The sequence below is a fragment of the Thunnus maccoyii genome, chromosome 17, assembly GCF_910596095.1.
Source record: "Thunnus maccoyii chromosome 17, fThuMac1.1, whole genome shotgun sequence".
Taxonomy (NCBI): domain Eukaryota; kingdom Metazoa; phylum Chordata; class Actinopteri; order Scombriformes; family Scombridae; genus Thunnus; species Thunnus maccoyii.
Genome location: NC_056549.1, coordinates 765,001 through 779,669, shown reverse-complemented (window position 1 = coordinate 779,669; position 14,669 = coordinate 765,001). Strand labels below are relative to the sequence as shown.

Sequence of the window (14,669 nt, the reverse complement as noted above, 5' to 3'; positions counted from 1 at the left end):
AGGGATCCCTGAGACCACATCTTATCAAATATGCGTCTGCCGGCTGATGTACATCAATTTGGGGTCCTTGATGTTATGGAATTTTACATCTTTAGGGGTTACAAATTAGGTTACACTTGGTCAAGCCTGGGCCTTGAGGTCACACTGTAATTCTTAAGCAGGAAGGAGATATTTTCTCTTCTCCTTGAGACTCCAGCTGTCTGTGATGTTTTGGGGAAAGCAGAAACCTCTCTGATAAAGGGTAAATCAGCATCGCCGTGGTCACCAAGGTCAGAGAGGGCCTTCCTAGACAACACAGATAGGTGAATGTGTAGCCAGAATGTGCTGACAGTGAACTGATACGGGTAAAATGCAGTTCCTTATTTAGAAACTAGTGAACCAATTAGACTAATTTTTCATATTGTAGGCTGATCTGCTTGGGTTAAGACTAAGACTCAGACTTTCAGAGGGCAGAACGGAAAGAGACAGCATCCGAGTTGCAGATGACTTCGATGTTCACTATTTCAGTTCTCTTTGATCAAGTATGTCAATGATTTTTTTTCGGCTTTAAGACATCAAAGGCTCGTGTGCGCTTTTCTCCACTGAGGTGCTGACCATCACTCAAAATATCCATAACACTTGACACCACAAAGGTTGAGAACTACTACTGTAGAGTGTCTGACGTTGAGTTAGTGATTAGAAACATTCAGTTTCCTTTTAATCAACTTCTGAGTAGAACATCTTATTTTACTGTTTAATATGTTTGAAGGGATTTTATTCTGTGATTCATCAGTGAAACATTCTGGAAATTCAGAACCAGTTAAATTGATTTGGTGTTTATAACGATAAATAGCTGTTGTTTGTTTGTTTTTCACATTTTATCAACGCATTTTTCAGTTCCTCCAAGTGGAAAAACCTTGTTACCGTAATAAAACACCTGTTTGCGCAGGAGGAAATAACATGGCGGCTGGTTTGACCGCAGTAGAAAACACTCAAATTAGGTTAATTAACTGATTAACTTTACAAGTAATTCTGGGACTTTGATTTTCCTTCATATCCTTTGTACTTTTTTGCCAGTTTGGATGTGAAATACATCTTAAATTGCATCATAAAGGTTGTAAGAGTCTTAAATCTATATGTTCATCAATAGATCAGATTCATGTGTTTGGTCATTACAGTCATTCTCAAACAGAAAACTTTCCCCAAATATAAAGTACAGAACACAACTGACACTGGGTGTTAAAGGGTTAATGTACAATGATACTGATTTTTACATGTTATCTTAATTAATATTTACCTTTAAAAATATCATTAAAAGTAAATCATGTTGTTTAAATAAATACTTTGTAATCAGTTAATTAATTGATCATAAAACAGTAAAATCTGCTGCAAATACATCAGCAACAGTATTGCTGGGCGGCAGTTTCATGACAAAGTGGAGATAATGTATTTTGGTAAAGGAAGCGTTAAAGCTTTCAGTTGTTTAAATATTCCACATGTTTTGCTCCTTTTTGTCCACATCAGACAGACAACAATGACATTAGTTTGTGGACAGATGAACATCAGTTTCCAGGTAAATCAGAATACTGCGGCACTGTGAGATTGTTTAATGTCCTCACAGAGAGTCTTGGCAGGTTCCTCCTGTGTGTTTGGAGCTGAACTCTGCTGCAAGGTTCACTGGTTTAATATCATCTTTATGGTTTTGGACTTTGACTGTGAAGTTATGGGAGAGTGACAGCGTCCTCAGACTGATGATGAAGGACTGATGAAGGAGAATCAGCTGCAGCTTCTCTCTGTGTTTCCTCTACAGGTGAAGGTAGAACGACTCTGTGACCAGATGTGGGTCTGAATTCACCTGGTGAGTATTTTCTTCTTTCTGCCACACAGCTGAATAAAAATATATCATGTCATCAGTTTTTAAACAGAAGTGAACTATAACTTGCTGCATATGAGTCTCTAGTGGACAAAAATACAACTGTATAAAAAGGAATATAGTTAATGCAGTTTCTTCAACATGTATCCACAGTGGAAATCTTAAAGTAATGACTGACTTTGGCTTCATCTGGTGGTAGAATAAAGAATGACAGTGTGATAGACAGCAGTGTGGCTCTGTGATGTGCAGCTTGTTGTAATGAATGAGCTTGTTGTTGTGTTTGTGTGAAGGTGTTTCTCTGCTATGGATCAGTGTGAGGACAGAGAGGAGGGAGTCCCTCCCTCTAAAAGCTCTCTGTGTGGGGAACATGACAGCCAGACCAAAGCTCAGAGGTGAGATGAGGATCTCTAACTGTCCATCACTGTTCTCCACTCACATCACTGCACCATCATTATTCACACTCAAAGCTCTGTGTGTGTTGTGTTGAAGCCCAGAGCAGCAGCACAGACCAGACTCTGCTGGACCTGGACCTGAACCCAGCTGTGTGTCCATGAAGAGTGACTGGTCTATTGATTTCAAACATGAACACCCCTCAGCTGATCAATGGTAAGAATAGAGCAGTCATTGATTTTCTCTTCCTAACGCAGCTGTTATCAGCATTAAAATGTAAAATTCTTTTCAGCATTATTTTATCTACAGGTCTTTTTTTTTAGATTTTAAAGGGGCCATATTATACCCTTTTCCACAAGTTAACACAAATAATAATAAAATGTATGCTGTATGCTTTGGTCAAAATACCACAAGGATCTTGTAATAAACTAGAGTTATCCTCAATGCACAAACTACAGAGGCCCCCAGGGGTCAGTTGGTAGAAAAAGAATATTGATGTGGAAATCTGCACTAACAGACTGAACCGAGGGAACAGACTGGCAAACTGTTCCTGTTTGATGTTAAACCTGTTCTGACCGTCCTGCTCTCTGTGATCACCTCAACTGTGTTTTAACGAAGCTGAACTCACGATAAAGTTGTTCTCATCTGCATATGTGCAACATATTTGCATGTTTCTGTTGTAGAGAATGAAATTCTACTGCAGCTTGATTATATTATCCCAGCAAAACTTAATCAATAAGTAATGACTCAAAAATAGTTCCACAGTGAAAGTTGTGCTGCTATCCGTGATGTTACCTGGATGTTCCAGCAACATCAAAATATGTCTTTACCATCATCAACGGGACTATTTAACTATTCTGCTAATGTTTCTGTATACAGTGTACATTCTGCTATATGCTGAGATTAACAACTTAATATGATCTACTTTCTAAAATGGTCCAGCTGACGTCCTGTCTGACCCGGACGTCTGTTATACATTTTAAAAACATGTCACTTTCAAGATAATCTTGATTATAAATGATATATAAGCAAACACACAGCAAACACATTAAGTAACTGAGTTAATACAAGACATGTGATCTTTTTACAGAAACACACTGAGTCAATACTGATGTGCAACAGTATGTTATTAAGATAAATAAAACAGTAAAAGACGATCAAAAGTACAGCTTCTTGTAAATAATCTAACAATTTGAATTGTTTAACTCTTCAGTTAGGAAGGTAGCTGTGGAAGACTCTGAATCTTGATTGAGGTTTATGGGGACAGTAGTGATAGTTGAAGCAGGATCAGACACCATTTACTATGACAAGGCCCAGATCAGGACAGATGCCAAATAGTCCAGGAGAAACTGCAGACAGGCATCAATGAGCCTCACACCACCAGGATGGTGAGTCTGCAGCAGCAGGAAGCAACTAAACTAGCAGCTGTATGTGAATCTGAGCAGGAAGCTCAAGTTCACCAACACAAAACTACACACCAACACAACAATGTTCAGGATCAACACTGTAAGTTACACTTGTTTTGATCATTTCTCTGTTTCCATCAGGATCCGTCAGCAGAGACCAGATTCTCCTGAACCCAGCGGTGTGTCCATGAAGAGTGATCGGTCTATCGTTCGACCTATTGCCTTCAAACATGGACATCAGTCTGCTGATCAGAGGTCAGACTGTAAAATGTTTGTGTCTGTTATTATCCAACTCCCATAAGAAGACATATCATGGATGTAAAAATTAATTCTTGACCTCAGTGACTAATACTGTTTTTACAACTCCTCCAAATTAAACAACTAGTGGTTTGATCATGTGACTCTAGAACGACACATAGCAGCATTTTCTAATCTGGCGTCTCTATCAGCAGTAATCAGCAGGACGACATCATCTGTCTGTGTTTTATAAAACCGTCACACATCACTGTTAAACTATAATGATGTTTCATGGTTCAGGTCTGGTTAGGTTTAAGGAAAGATGATGGTTTGGGTTAAAATAATCACTTTGTTAAGAATAGAGAAACATGTGGTGGGTTAAAGTTACTACTTCCTTAAAGTTAGACCACCTTTGTCGTCATGGCAACCATCATAACCATCGTAGTTATGGTCTCCTGTGGCAAAGTCCACTGTTGTGTTAAAGCCTCCATCCAGCCTCCTCCTCTGAATGAGGAAATCTGTCCACATATATAAACATCATCTGAACTGCACCACTGCTCCACCTCACAGTTACTACGACCACTAGATGGCAGCTGACACTCAAACTAACTACAGGTTGTTGTTAATGACTGACATTGTGACCAGAGGCCTGTACCATGAAGCAGGATTTGGGGTTAGCGAGGTAACTTCAGGTTTAAGTCTGGGTTTTCAGTCCTACATCGCCGGTTCACTTCTTACCGGGGTTCATCACCATGGTAACTGATGCTGAACAGTTAACCTGCTGTGGAGCAGGTTAACTTCATAGGATCACATCACAATCTGTCAACACTCCGACCACTGACCAATCAGATCAATGGAGTCATCATTCCTACAGGATCCCGACATGGACAAAAGTCCTGAGTTACAATAAAGTGACAAGTAAAAAAGAACAATATATACATTATTATAGGTCAGTAGAAACATTTTATAGTTTCAGACTTTCTGTTTCCACTCTGGTTTTAAAACAGAGCTTCTAACAGACGGAGAGATAGTTTATGACACTAATCACATGATGATGATTTTAGCTGCGTTTTAATTGTACAAAGTTGACTTTATCCCTGGAGTGATAGTTGACAGTGTGGATGATTTTACACTCTGATTCCATCACTGCAGCTCAGAATAACATGAGACACCTGTGTGATGATAGTTGGAAATAAAAATGAAAACTTGTCTTTTATTAAAAGAAATAATCAACACTGTTAATTGGCTCCATGATTATAAAGCAACATTTCAGTCAGATAGACTCATCAGATATTAACTACTTTTACACTCTTTGCTTCAGTAGCAGAAACAGTCTGACGTTACTTTTTAAGTTTTTTTATGTGACATATTCAGATGGTTTCTTCATCATCCAACTAAATAGCAAAAAATACTCACTCTATACTTAAGTCATATATAATAATTCCTACATGTATTTTAAGCTGTGGCCTACTTTTAATATGTAGAAATTATTGCTAGTGTTTCTACATCTTCTTATTCTGTTGTATGATTACAGGATCGTTTACATTTCATTTCGTTGAATATGACCTTTGGCTGTTGGTAAAACAGAAGTTTTCTGTAGGTTCTTGGTTTCATCTCATATCATGAAGTACTTCATTCATGGTTCTGATGATGTCACTCGTATTTAAAAACTCCACCTCTGTCACATGAACGCGCTCATAGCTGGAAAACCCAGAGTTGACTGAGCAGGTTGATAACCAGCTTTGTAGTAGAAGATTCTTGAAGATTTCAGAGAAGTGGCTGCATTAGGAGTGAGCTCCTGATTACATCTCAAACTTGGACCAGACCTACCAGAGGAAATCACCGATCCAGCGGACCGGTCATCTGCCATCCCATTTCAGAGAATAGCAGGTCTCCTCTTCATGCTGATCCTGCTCTCCAGAGATGTTCAGCTGAATCTTGGACCAGTGACACCCGGAGTGCTGCAGAACTTCGATGCTGATTTGTGCCCGAGTGTGTCTGGGACTCCTCTGGTGCCAGTGATGAATGAGCAGTAACTTTCTGAGCCTTGCTTCTCCCTTAACAGACTAAACTTTGTTAACACCAGGTATGACATCTCCATGAATAACTTTTCACTACTGGGCTGTGGAAACCTTGATGGGTCCAGTGTCTCTCTCACAAAACCTGCTGCTGACACCACTGTGTGTTGAAACCCTGCAGTGAGGGAGTAGAGGTTATTCAAAACCTTCCAAACTGTCAATCATGCAAAAGTCTAATGGGACCCAAAGCTGAAACCGAGGGGGCTCTTCGGTGGACATTTTAAAATCAGAAGCATTACTGCAAAGAGCAATCAGCTAACTCATCTTGTGTCTGACTCAAATCTGGACTTTCTCTGTCTGACTGAAACGTGGTTTCATGTGTTCACGGTGCCGGATACCAATGTTTCAGAAGAGACAGACCTGATGGAAGAGGAGGAGGGGTGCTTTTTTATGTGAGAGACAACATCAAAGGTGAACGTGTGGTTTAACTACAGACCAATAAGTGTACTGCCAGTACTCTCAAAGGTTGCTGAGAAAGTGGTCATTAAACAACTGACAACATTTATTAATACAAGCAATTTTTGTCTACATTGTATGCAATTTGGCTTTAGAGCAAATCATTCCACCAAAACTGCTACCTTGCACTTAATAGAGCAAATTAAATCAAGACTTGACAAAGGAGGAGTAGTTGCTGCTGTATTTTTAGATATACATAAAACATTCGACACAGTCAATCATGATGTTTTAATATCGAAACTCTCTAAATTTATCTTCTCATCTAGAGCACTGGCATGGATGTCTTCATATTTATCTAATAGGAGACAACGTGTTAAAGTTGATGATGCACTGTCCAGTAACATGAAGTGCACAATGGGTGTTCCACAAGGGTCAGTGTTAGGTCCCCTATTATTTAGCCTATATATTAATGATCTCCCTCAACAGTGTCATGATGCAGAACTACAAATGTATGCAGATGACACCGTTGTATCTTTGCAAAAACAGCTGAGTTAGCTGCTGCTAAGCTAACAATCACACTGGAAAGGATCACACATTGGCTTGATCAATCATGTCTGAGTCTAAATGTAAACAAGACAAAGGGTATGTTTTTCTCTAAGACTATGGTACAACCTCCTAACGCTGATATTCTAATAAAAGGTGAAAAAACTGACATAGTTACTGATTTTAAATATCTTGGTGTGACACTGGATCCAAATTTGAACTTTAAGAAACATGTTTAAAAAACGGTTAAAACCATAAAGTACAACTTAGCAAATTTTATACATATTAGAAACTGTCTCTCTTTGGACGCTGCAGATATTTATGCAGCTATGATTCTTTCCCAGATGTGTTATTGATCACATGTTGGGGGCAGGCTGGAGAAACAGCCATAAAATCTCTTGGGTCCTTAAACAAACAAACTCTAAACCTCAATTTTAGATTATTCTCAAATTTGTGCCTAGTTTATAAAATTTTAAATGGTTTGTCCTCCTCCACTATGTGACTTTGTGTTCACTCGCTCAGTAAGTTCTATTAGATCCTCCAGAATATCCTCTATAAAAGATTGTTCCAGACCATTTCATCGCACTGCATTTGGGCAGTCAACTTTCTCTGTGAAAGCCACAACTCAGTGGAACGTTCTACCTGATGACATGAAGAACTGAAGCTCTATCAATGCATTCAAGACCAGACTGAAACATGTACTAAAGACCAATCAGCTGTGTGACCGTTGAGGGGGTTTTGCTTTTTACTGTTTGTTGTTGTGCTGTTGTATGTTTTTTGTTGGGGACTACAGATGCAAATTAGCTTCAAGCTAACTCTGGTGCAGTGCATCTTTAATGTTTCAAACTGCACACTGTCCCATTCAATAAATAAATAAATCAAAACAAACAGTTCTGGTTATCATGACAGCCAATGTTAGGTTCAGTGAAGCCAGGTAACGAAAAGATATCCTGGGTATGGTGAACTTTGTAGTACAGGCCTCTGTGATGTTGTTTTTCTTGGTCTCCACCAACATCACTGAGACCTGTTGTCCTGCTGTCAAAGGCTTCATAGCAGGAGATCATGTTTGAGCAGACTGTGTCCAGGGAAGATCAGATCGAGATGGCTCTGCAGTCTCTAAGCTAGTTCGCCATGCTAACAATACCAGTTTGTTGTAGCTGTGTGGATCAGTTTCTTACTGCAGGTTTATGTAGACACACCTGATATGTCAAAACACAAAAACACAAAACACACAATCTTCAGGATCAACACTGTAAGTTACACTTGTTTTTTTTTTTATCATTTCTCTGTTTCCATCAGGATCCATCAGCAAAGACCAGATTCTCCTGAACCCAGCTGTGTGTCCATGAAGAGTGACGGGTCTATGGGTCGACCTATTGACTTCAAACGTGGACATCAGTCTGCTGATCAGAGGTCAGACTGTAAAATGTTTGTGTCTGCTATTATCGAAATCTCATAAGAAGACATATCATTGATGTAAAAATTAATTCTTGACCTTAGTGACTAATACTGTTTTTACACACAAGGTTCTCATAACTACAAACACACACACTCCTCCGACAGATGCTTTCCTGAAAACCACAAACTTTATCTGTATAACACTTTTTAAAACAGAGGTACAAAGTCTTTACAGAGACAAATGATGAAAGGTAAGACATCACAGCCAAGTGTTTTATGTGGATCCACTGTGATAGAACACAACACCTTTAACACTGATGTCATTATTTATTCTAAGACTTCATTTTTTCTTCACAGAGTTCATCAGCAGAACTCAGAGGTTCTCAGTGGTCAGTCTGTCCAGCAGCATCAAACACACCTGGACTCCATATTTACGGTGTGTAAATATAAAGCACAGCTAATACTGCTAACTACAACAACCACAGACTAAATACTAAACTACCATTCTGGTCCTAACAGTCTCCATGCTGCACTCTGTAGACCAGCAGGTTTTCAGTCTGTCACAGATGATCTGATGTTGACTTCTACCAGTTAAATTTACATTTTATTCTGTTCCAGCTGCTGGAGGAGAACATCATCAAATTTGTGAAGAACGAGCTGAAGAAGTTGCAGAAGGTTATGAGTCCAGATTACCCAGAATGCTTAGAGAGTCAGAGTGAGGATGAGGAGGTTTTGGACGGTGAGGATGAAGAGCGGAGGAGGAGCAGCAGAGAGGCATTTCTGAAGATCACACTGCACTTCCTGAGGAGAATGAAGCAGGAGGAGCTGGCTGACTGTCTACAGAGCAGTAAGAGGATTTTAACAGATTTAACATGATGGAGAGGAAATGGAGGCAACATGGGAGAGGTTTATATTTCAATCTCTGCTGTTAATATGATGCACACATCTGCATCAGATCTATGAATTCTTCTGAGCTGAAAACAGTCAGAAACTGTTTGTCCACAACTGATGAGCTGAATATATTTCATAGTGGAGGAAAATATAAACATCTGCAGTTTAATGTTTACATTCTACCAATTTACTGTAGAATCATCTGATTGATTTCATTTGTTTGTTCATTCAGGAACTCGTGCTGCAGAGTGTCAATATAAACTCAAGTCTAACCTGAAGAAGAAGTTCCAGTGTGTGTTTGAAGGGATTGCTAAAGCAGGAAACCCAACCCTTCTGAATCAGATCTACACAGAGCTCTACATCACAGAGGGAGGGACTGCAGAGGTCAATGATGAACATGAGGTCAGACAGATTGAAACAGCATCCAGGAAACCAGACAGACCAGAAACAACAATCAGACAAGAAGACATCTTTAAAGCCTCACCTGGAAGAGATGAACCAATCAGAACAGTGATGACAAAGGGAGTGGCTGGCATTGGGAAAACAATCTTAACACAGAAGTTCACTCTGGACTGGGCTGAAGACAAAGCCAACCAGGACATACAGTTCACATTTCCATTCACTTTCAGAGAGCTGAATATGCTGAAAGAGAAAAAGTACAGCTTGGTGGAACTTGTTCATCACTTCTTTACTGAAACCAAAGAAGCAGGAATCTGCAGGTTTGAAGAGTTCCAGGTTGTGTTCATCTTTGACGGTCTGGATGAGTGTCGACTTCCTCTGGACTTCCACAACAATGAGATCCTGACTGATGTTACAGAGTCCACCTCAGTGGATGTGCTGCTGACAAACCTCATCAGGGGGAAACTACTTCCCTCTGCTCGCCTCTGGATAACCACACGACCTGCAGCAGCCAATCAGATCCCTCCTGAATGTGTCGGTATGGTGACAGAGGTCAGAGGGTTCACTGACCCACAGAAGGAGGAGTACTTCAAGAAGAGATTCAGTGATAAGAAGCAGGCCAGCACCATCATCTCCCACATCAAGACATCACGAAGCCTCCACATCATGTGCCACATCCCAGTCTTCTGTTGGATCACTGCTACAGTTCTGGAGGAAGTGTTGAAAAGCAGAGATGGAGGAGTGCTGCCCAAGACCCTGACTGAGATGTACATCCACTTCCTGGTGGTTCAGTTGAAACTGAAGAATGTCAAGTATGATGGAGGAGCTGAGACAGATCCACACTGGAGTCCAGAGAGCAGGAAGATGATTGAGTCTCTGGGAAAACTGGCTTTTGAGCATCTGCAGAAAGGCAACCTGATCTTCTATGAATCAGACCTGACAGCGTGTGGCATCAATATCAGAGCAGCCTCAAAGTGCTCAGGAGTGTTCACACAGGTTTTTAAGGAGGAGAGAGGGCTGTACCAGGAAAAGGTGTTCTGCTTTGTCCATCTGAGCGTTCAGGAGTTTCTGGCTGCTCTTCATGTCCATCTGACATTCATCAACTCTGGAGTCAATCTGCTGGCAGAAGAACAAACGACATCCTGGTGGTCTAAAGTCTTTAAAGACAAACCTAAACTAAACCATCTCTACCAGAGCGCTGTGGACGAGGCCTTAAAGAGTCCAAACGGACACTTGGACTTGTTCCTCCGCTTCCTCCTGGGTCTTTCACTGCAGACCAATCAGACTCTCCTACAAGGTCTGCTGACACAGACAGGAAGTAGCTCACAGACCAATCAGGAAACAGTCGAGTACATCAAGAAGAAGATCGGTGAGAATCTGTCTGCAGAGAGAATCATCAATCTGTTCCACTGTCTGAATGAACTGAATGATCGTTCTCTAGTGGAGGAGATCCAACAGTACCTGAGATCAGGACGTCTCTCCACAGATAAACTGTCTCCTGCTCAGTGGTCAGCTCTGGTCTTCATCTTACTGTCATCAGAAAAAGATCTGGATGTGTTTGACCTGAAGAAATACTCTGCTTCAGAGGAGGCTCTTCTGAGGCTGCTGCCAGTGGTCAAAGCTTCGAATAAAGCTCTGTAAGTTGATGGATGACTAGAAAAGTACTTATACACTATTTGATTATAAACAAGACTAGTACTGGTATATGGATGGACTGTGTATGGTCAATGTGTGAAACTGTGGCCAATTTTTTTACAGGCATAGTCAGTGGTAGTGTCTATAATGTGAATTCCTGGATATTAAATGTCCATCTGCAATTTTCTGTGGTGGTCCCAGTAATATTTGTTGTTAAACGGTACTGAAGTAGCATATCACATGACATGGTTCAGCTACATTTGAGTAAAAAAAAAGGTATAAATGCAGTTGTAAGAACATTACTTTCCACTCATATCTTGGGATGTTTCATTTGAAAGATAACTTATTTTAACATCAATTGTAAGTATTCTAATTATTTTTATCTTCTCTTTCATCTGTTTCAATCTTCGGATGTCTGTAAACATATGGTCTTATTCATATGTTAATGTAGGATTAGCATGCTAAGCTAACAGTCTGTCATCTTGTGACTTCCGCTGTGACGTCTTTCAGAGCACAAAAACACTGTAAACACACCTGTCACCTATCCAGCACAGTGCTGTCAAACTATAAACACCACTGCACCAACTTATTTTTATACAATATATAGGCTACACACACACACAGCACGACAGAGCGATGCTAACAATTCTAGGCATGCTAATTAGCTGCTAGCTGCAGTGCAGGCTGGTAAAATGGATCTACTGCATCTGTTTGTATCCACGGGTTTGTGCTCCTGTCAGTGTCAGAGCCTCCATGTGAGGTGCTTGGTAAATGTGTGTTTTTAAAACTTATTTTGGGGCTGCGCTGAGAGTGACATGTGACTGCTACTTCATCACTCAGTCAGTGAGTCAGTGATGGACATTCTGGGTTATAGGGTTGGTCCATGGCAGGTCCAGCCAAAAATATCAACAAACCTTTAATATTTTATGGAAGGGAAATAACATTTCTTTATTATGTTAATCACTAATTCTTCTTCAGGCTGAGTGGCTGTAACCTCTCAGAGAGAAGCTGTGCAGCTCTGTCCTCAGTTCTCAGCTCCCAGTCCTCTAGTCTGAGAGAGCTTGACCTGAGTAACAACAACTTGCAAAATTCAGGAGTCAAGCTGTTGTCTGCTGGACTGGATAGTCCACACTGCACACTGGAAACTCTCAGGTCAGGATACAGCATCTATAATTTTGTTATCTTGAACAATGAGTATAAAGCTGACTCAGAGAGAGATTTTAACAGTCGATTATTTGCATGCTGCTTTATATTCAGATCAATGTCAATTATTCTGCACAACATCTGTAGGACTCTGGTACTTATGATTAAAAAACATTGTGTTATCAATCTTTTTATATTTCAAGTCTGTCAGGATGTCTGGTCACAGAGGAAGGCTGTGCTTCTCTGGCCTCAGCTCTGAACTCCAACCCCTCCCATCTGAGAGAGCTTGACGTGAGCTACAATCATCCAGGAAAGTCAGGAGAGAAACTTCTGTCTGCTGAACTGAAGGATCCACACTGGAGACTGGACACTCTCAGGTATGGACAGACAGTCGGTTACTCTCAGGTATGGACAGATAGGTGGACACTCTCAGGTAAATTACTTTTATGCTGAACATAAAAGTTCATTCTTGATCATGGATGTAATAGTGTGAAGGTCATGTAATGTGAGTGAAACCTCTGGAAAAAGCTAGTAAGTTGACATAAAGTTATTCTTTTGTTAAACTTTCATGTTCTCATGGTGTTGTAGGAGCGTTAATACTTTATTAATGAATTACCTCGTCATTAGGGCACCACCTCCTTTTTGGTTAGGATTTATTAGTGCCAGGAGGAAGCACTAACCCTTGTTCAGTTTAATCAGTGAATCAGTCTTACAGTCGTAAGTTCTTGTCCCAAACAGTGACCTCTGTTTACTGCAGCTCAAAGAAACAACCAAACACTTTTAGGATAAATGAAGACATTTATTAATAGCTAAACGTCTTGAGGATACATGATAAAGCATAGATAATGTAACATATACAGATAATATACAGAACATAATAAATAAAAAGAAAGTAAAATAAATAAGGCCTAAGAATGATTAAAATTAATAAAGAAAATTATTCAGCAAGAGTGGCTCGAAGTGCGTGACTCGAGGCTTTACGTGTTGTACCGGGGAATGCTGAGGGGAAAAGCTAATTCAACTTCTCTAAATAAATTCTTTCATTTTAACGTTATTCGACATCAACCCTTGATCACAAAGCCATGTTATGTCTTACTGTTGAGGTGTGTCGTCGTGGTAGAGGCGTCATCTTGGCAGGTCCAGAGTTGTTGGTGCAGCATCACCATCGGTGTTGCAGTGGAAGAGCCCGGATCAGCTGTGGCTTCTTCTTCTTCTTCTTCTTCTTCTTCTTCTTCTTTAAAAACAGCCTCAAAGAGATTCCTCTTTGAGGCTGTTTTTATAAGTTAGAATAAGATGGGAGGAGTTTTAGGGATGTTCTAAAGGGGCTCGCGCCAAATTATTGATGAATATTCAATTTCTTTGTACTAGGGGCTTTAGGTGTGGCTGGTGGTCTGCAGCCTGCGTCTCCTGAAGTAAAGGAATTTGGGAAAATCTAATTCTGAGTTTTTACATGCAAAAACTCACACTTCAAGTCACTGATGCCTATTATTTCACATTAAGCTGTAAACACATTCCTGTCATAATGTCCAAGCATTCATGATATTTCTGATTAATAACGGTCCTGTCAGCTTGTATCATATTTATAAAACCATTAAAGAAACAGCTGAGCAGTTTACGCAATTCATGATAAGTCATTTCTTCTAATAACAAACATTAACCTTCATATTAACACTTCACGATGTCTAAGCATACAACCTTCATTAGTTCAACTTTCTCAAACTATCTACACATATTAAACCATCTACTGAAATAAAGTTTAATATTAAAGTGAAAGGAAATAAAGTTCTGCAACACTTATGTGATTAGATTACTTTCAGAAACATATTTAAATATAAGTTGACATAACTCTTACTTCATAATATAAAAGCATTCAATGTGACTATTGTTTAACAATAAAAGAAAACTTTAAACTCAGATCCTTCAAATATTATCTTTACATTCCTATTATTTTAGAAACTTCAATCTTTGAGCCAAACTACTTGTCTAATTTAACTACTAAAATATGATTGTCTATGAGGTTAATAGATCACAAGTTAAACACTTAAAGTACAAATACATGGTTATTAAACATCCATTAACTCTTCACACAAGGAAATTTAACTCTTGTCAATAGAGGGCAGTATTGTTACCTGTAGTCTTACCTGAAGTCTTATATCTCTTTAGTAGATAGTCATACATATATGAAAGTTATACAATTCTTCTTGTATTTACACGACAAATAACATGATATAAGTTGCATAATGATTAGACATTTAATTTACATGAATTTCAGGTTTGCCTCAGATTTGCAAAGGGGGCTTC

The 14,669-nt window shown here is 39.6% G+C and overlaps 1 protein-coding gene across 1 annotated transcript in view; it reads left to right on the top strand.

Moving 5' to 3' along the window:
* Nucleotides 1-2,357: 2,357 nt before the first annotated feature.
* LOC121881888 (NLR family CARD domain-containing protein 3-like) overlaps nucleotides 2,358-14,669 on the top strand; it is a 17,642-nt gene continuing 5,330 nt past the window's right edge. The window contains exons 1-8 of the mRNA XM_042389694.1: nucleotides 2,358-2,458; nucleotides 3,790-3,903; nucleotides 8,202-8,315; nucleotides 8,658-8,736; nucleotides 8,919-9,147; nucleotides 9,424-11,227; nucleotides 12,204-12,377; nucleotides 12,572-12,745. Coding sequence (XP_042245628.1) covers nucleotides 2,403-2,458; nucleotides 3,790-3,903; nucleotides 8,202-8,315; nucleotides 8,658-8,736; nucleotides 8,919-9,147; nucleotides 9,424-11,227; nucleotides 12,204-12,377; nucleotides 12,572-12,745 — 2,744 coding nt within the window. The 5' untranslated portion in view covers nucleotides 2,358-2,402. The remainder of the gene's footprint in view (nucleotides 2,459-3,789; nucleotides 3,904-8,201; nucleotides 8,316-8,657; nucleotides 8,737-8,918; nucleotides 9,148-9,423; nucleotides 11,228-12,203; nucleotides 12,378-12,571; nucleotides 12,746-14,669) is intronic.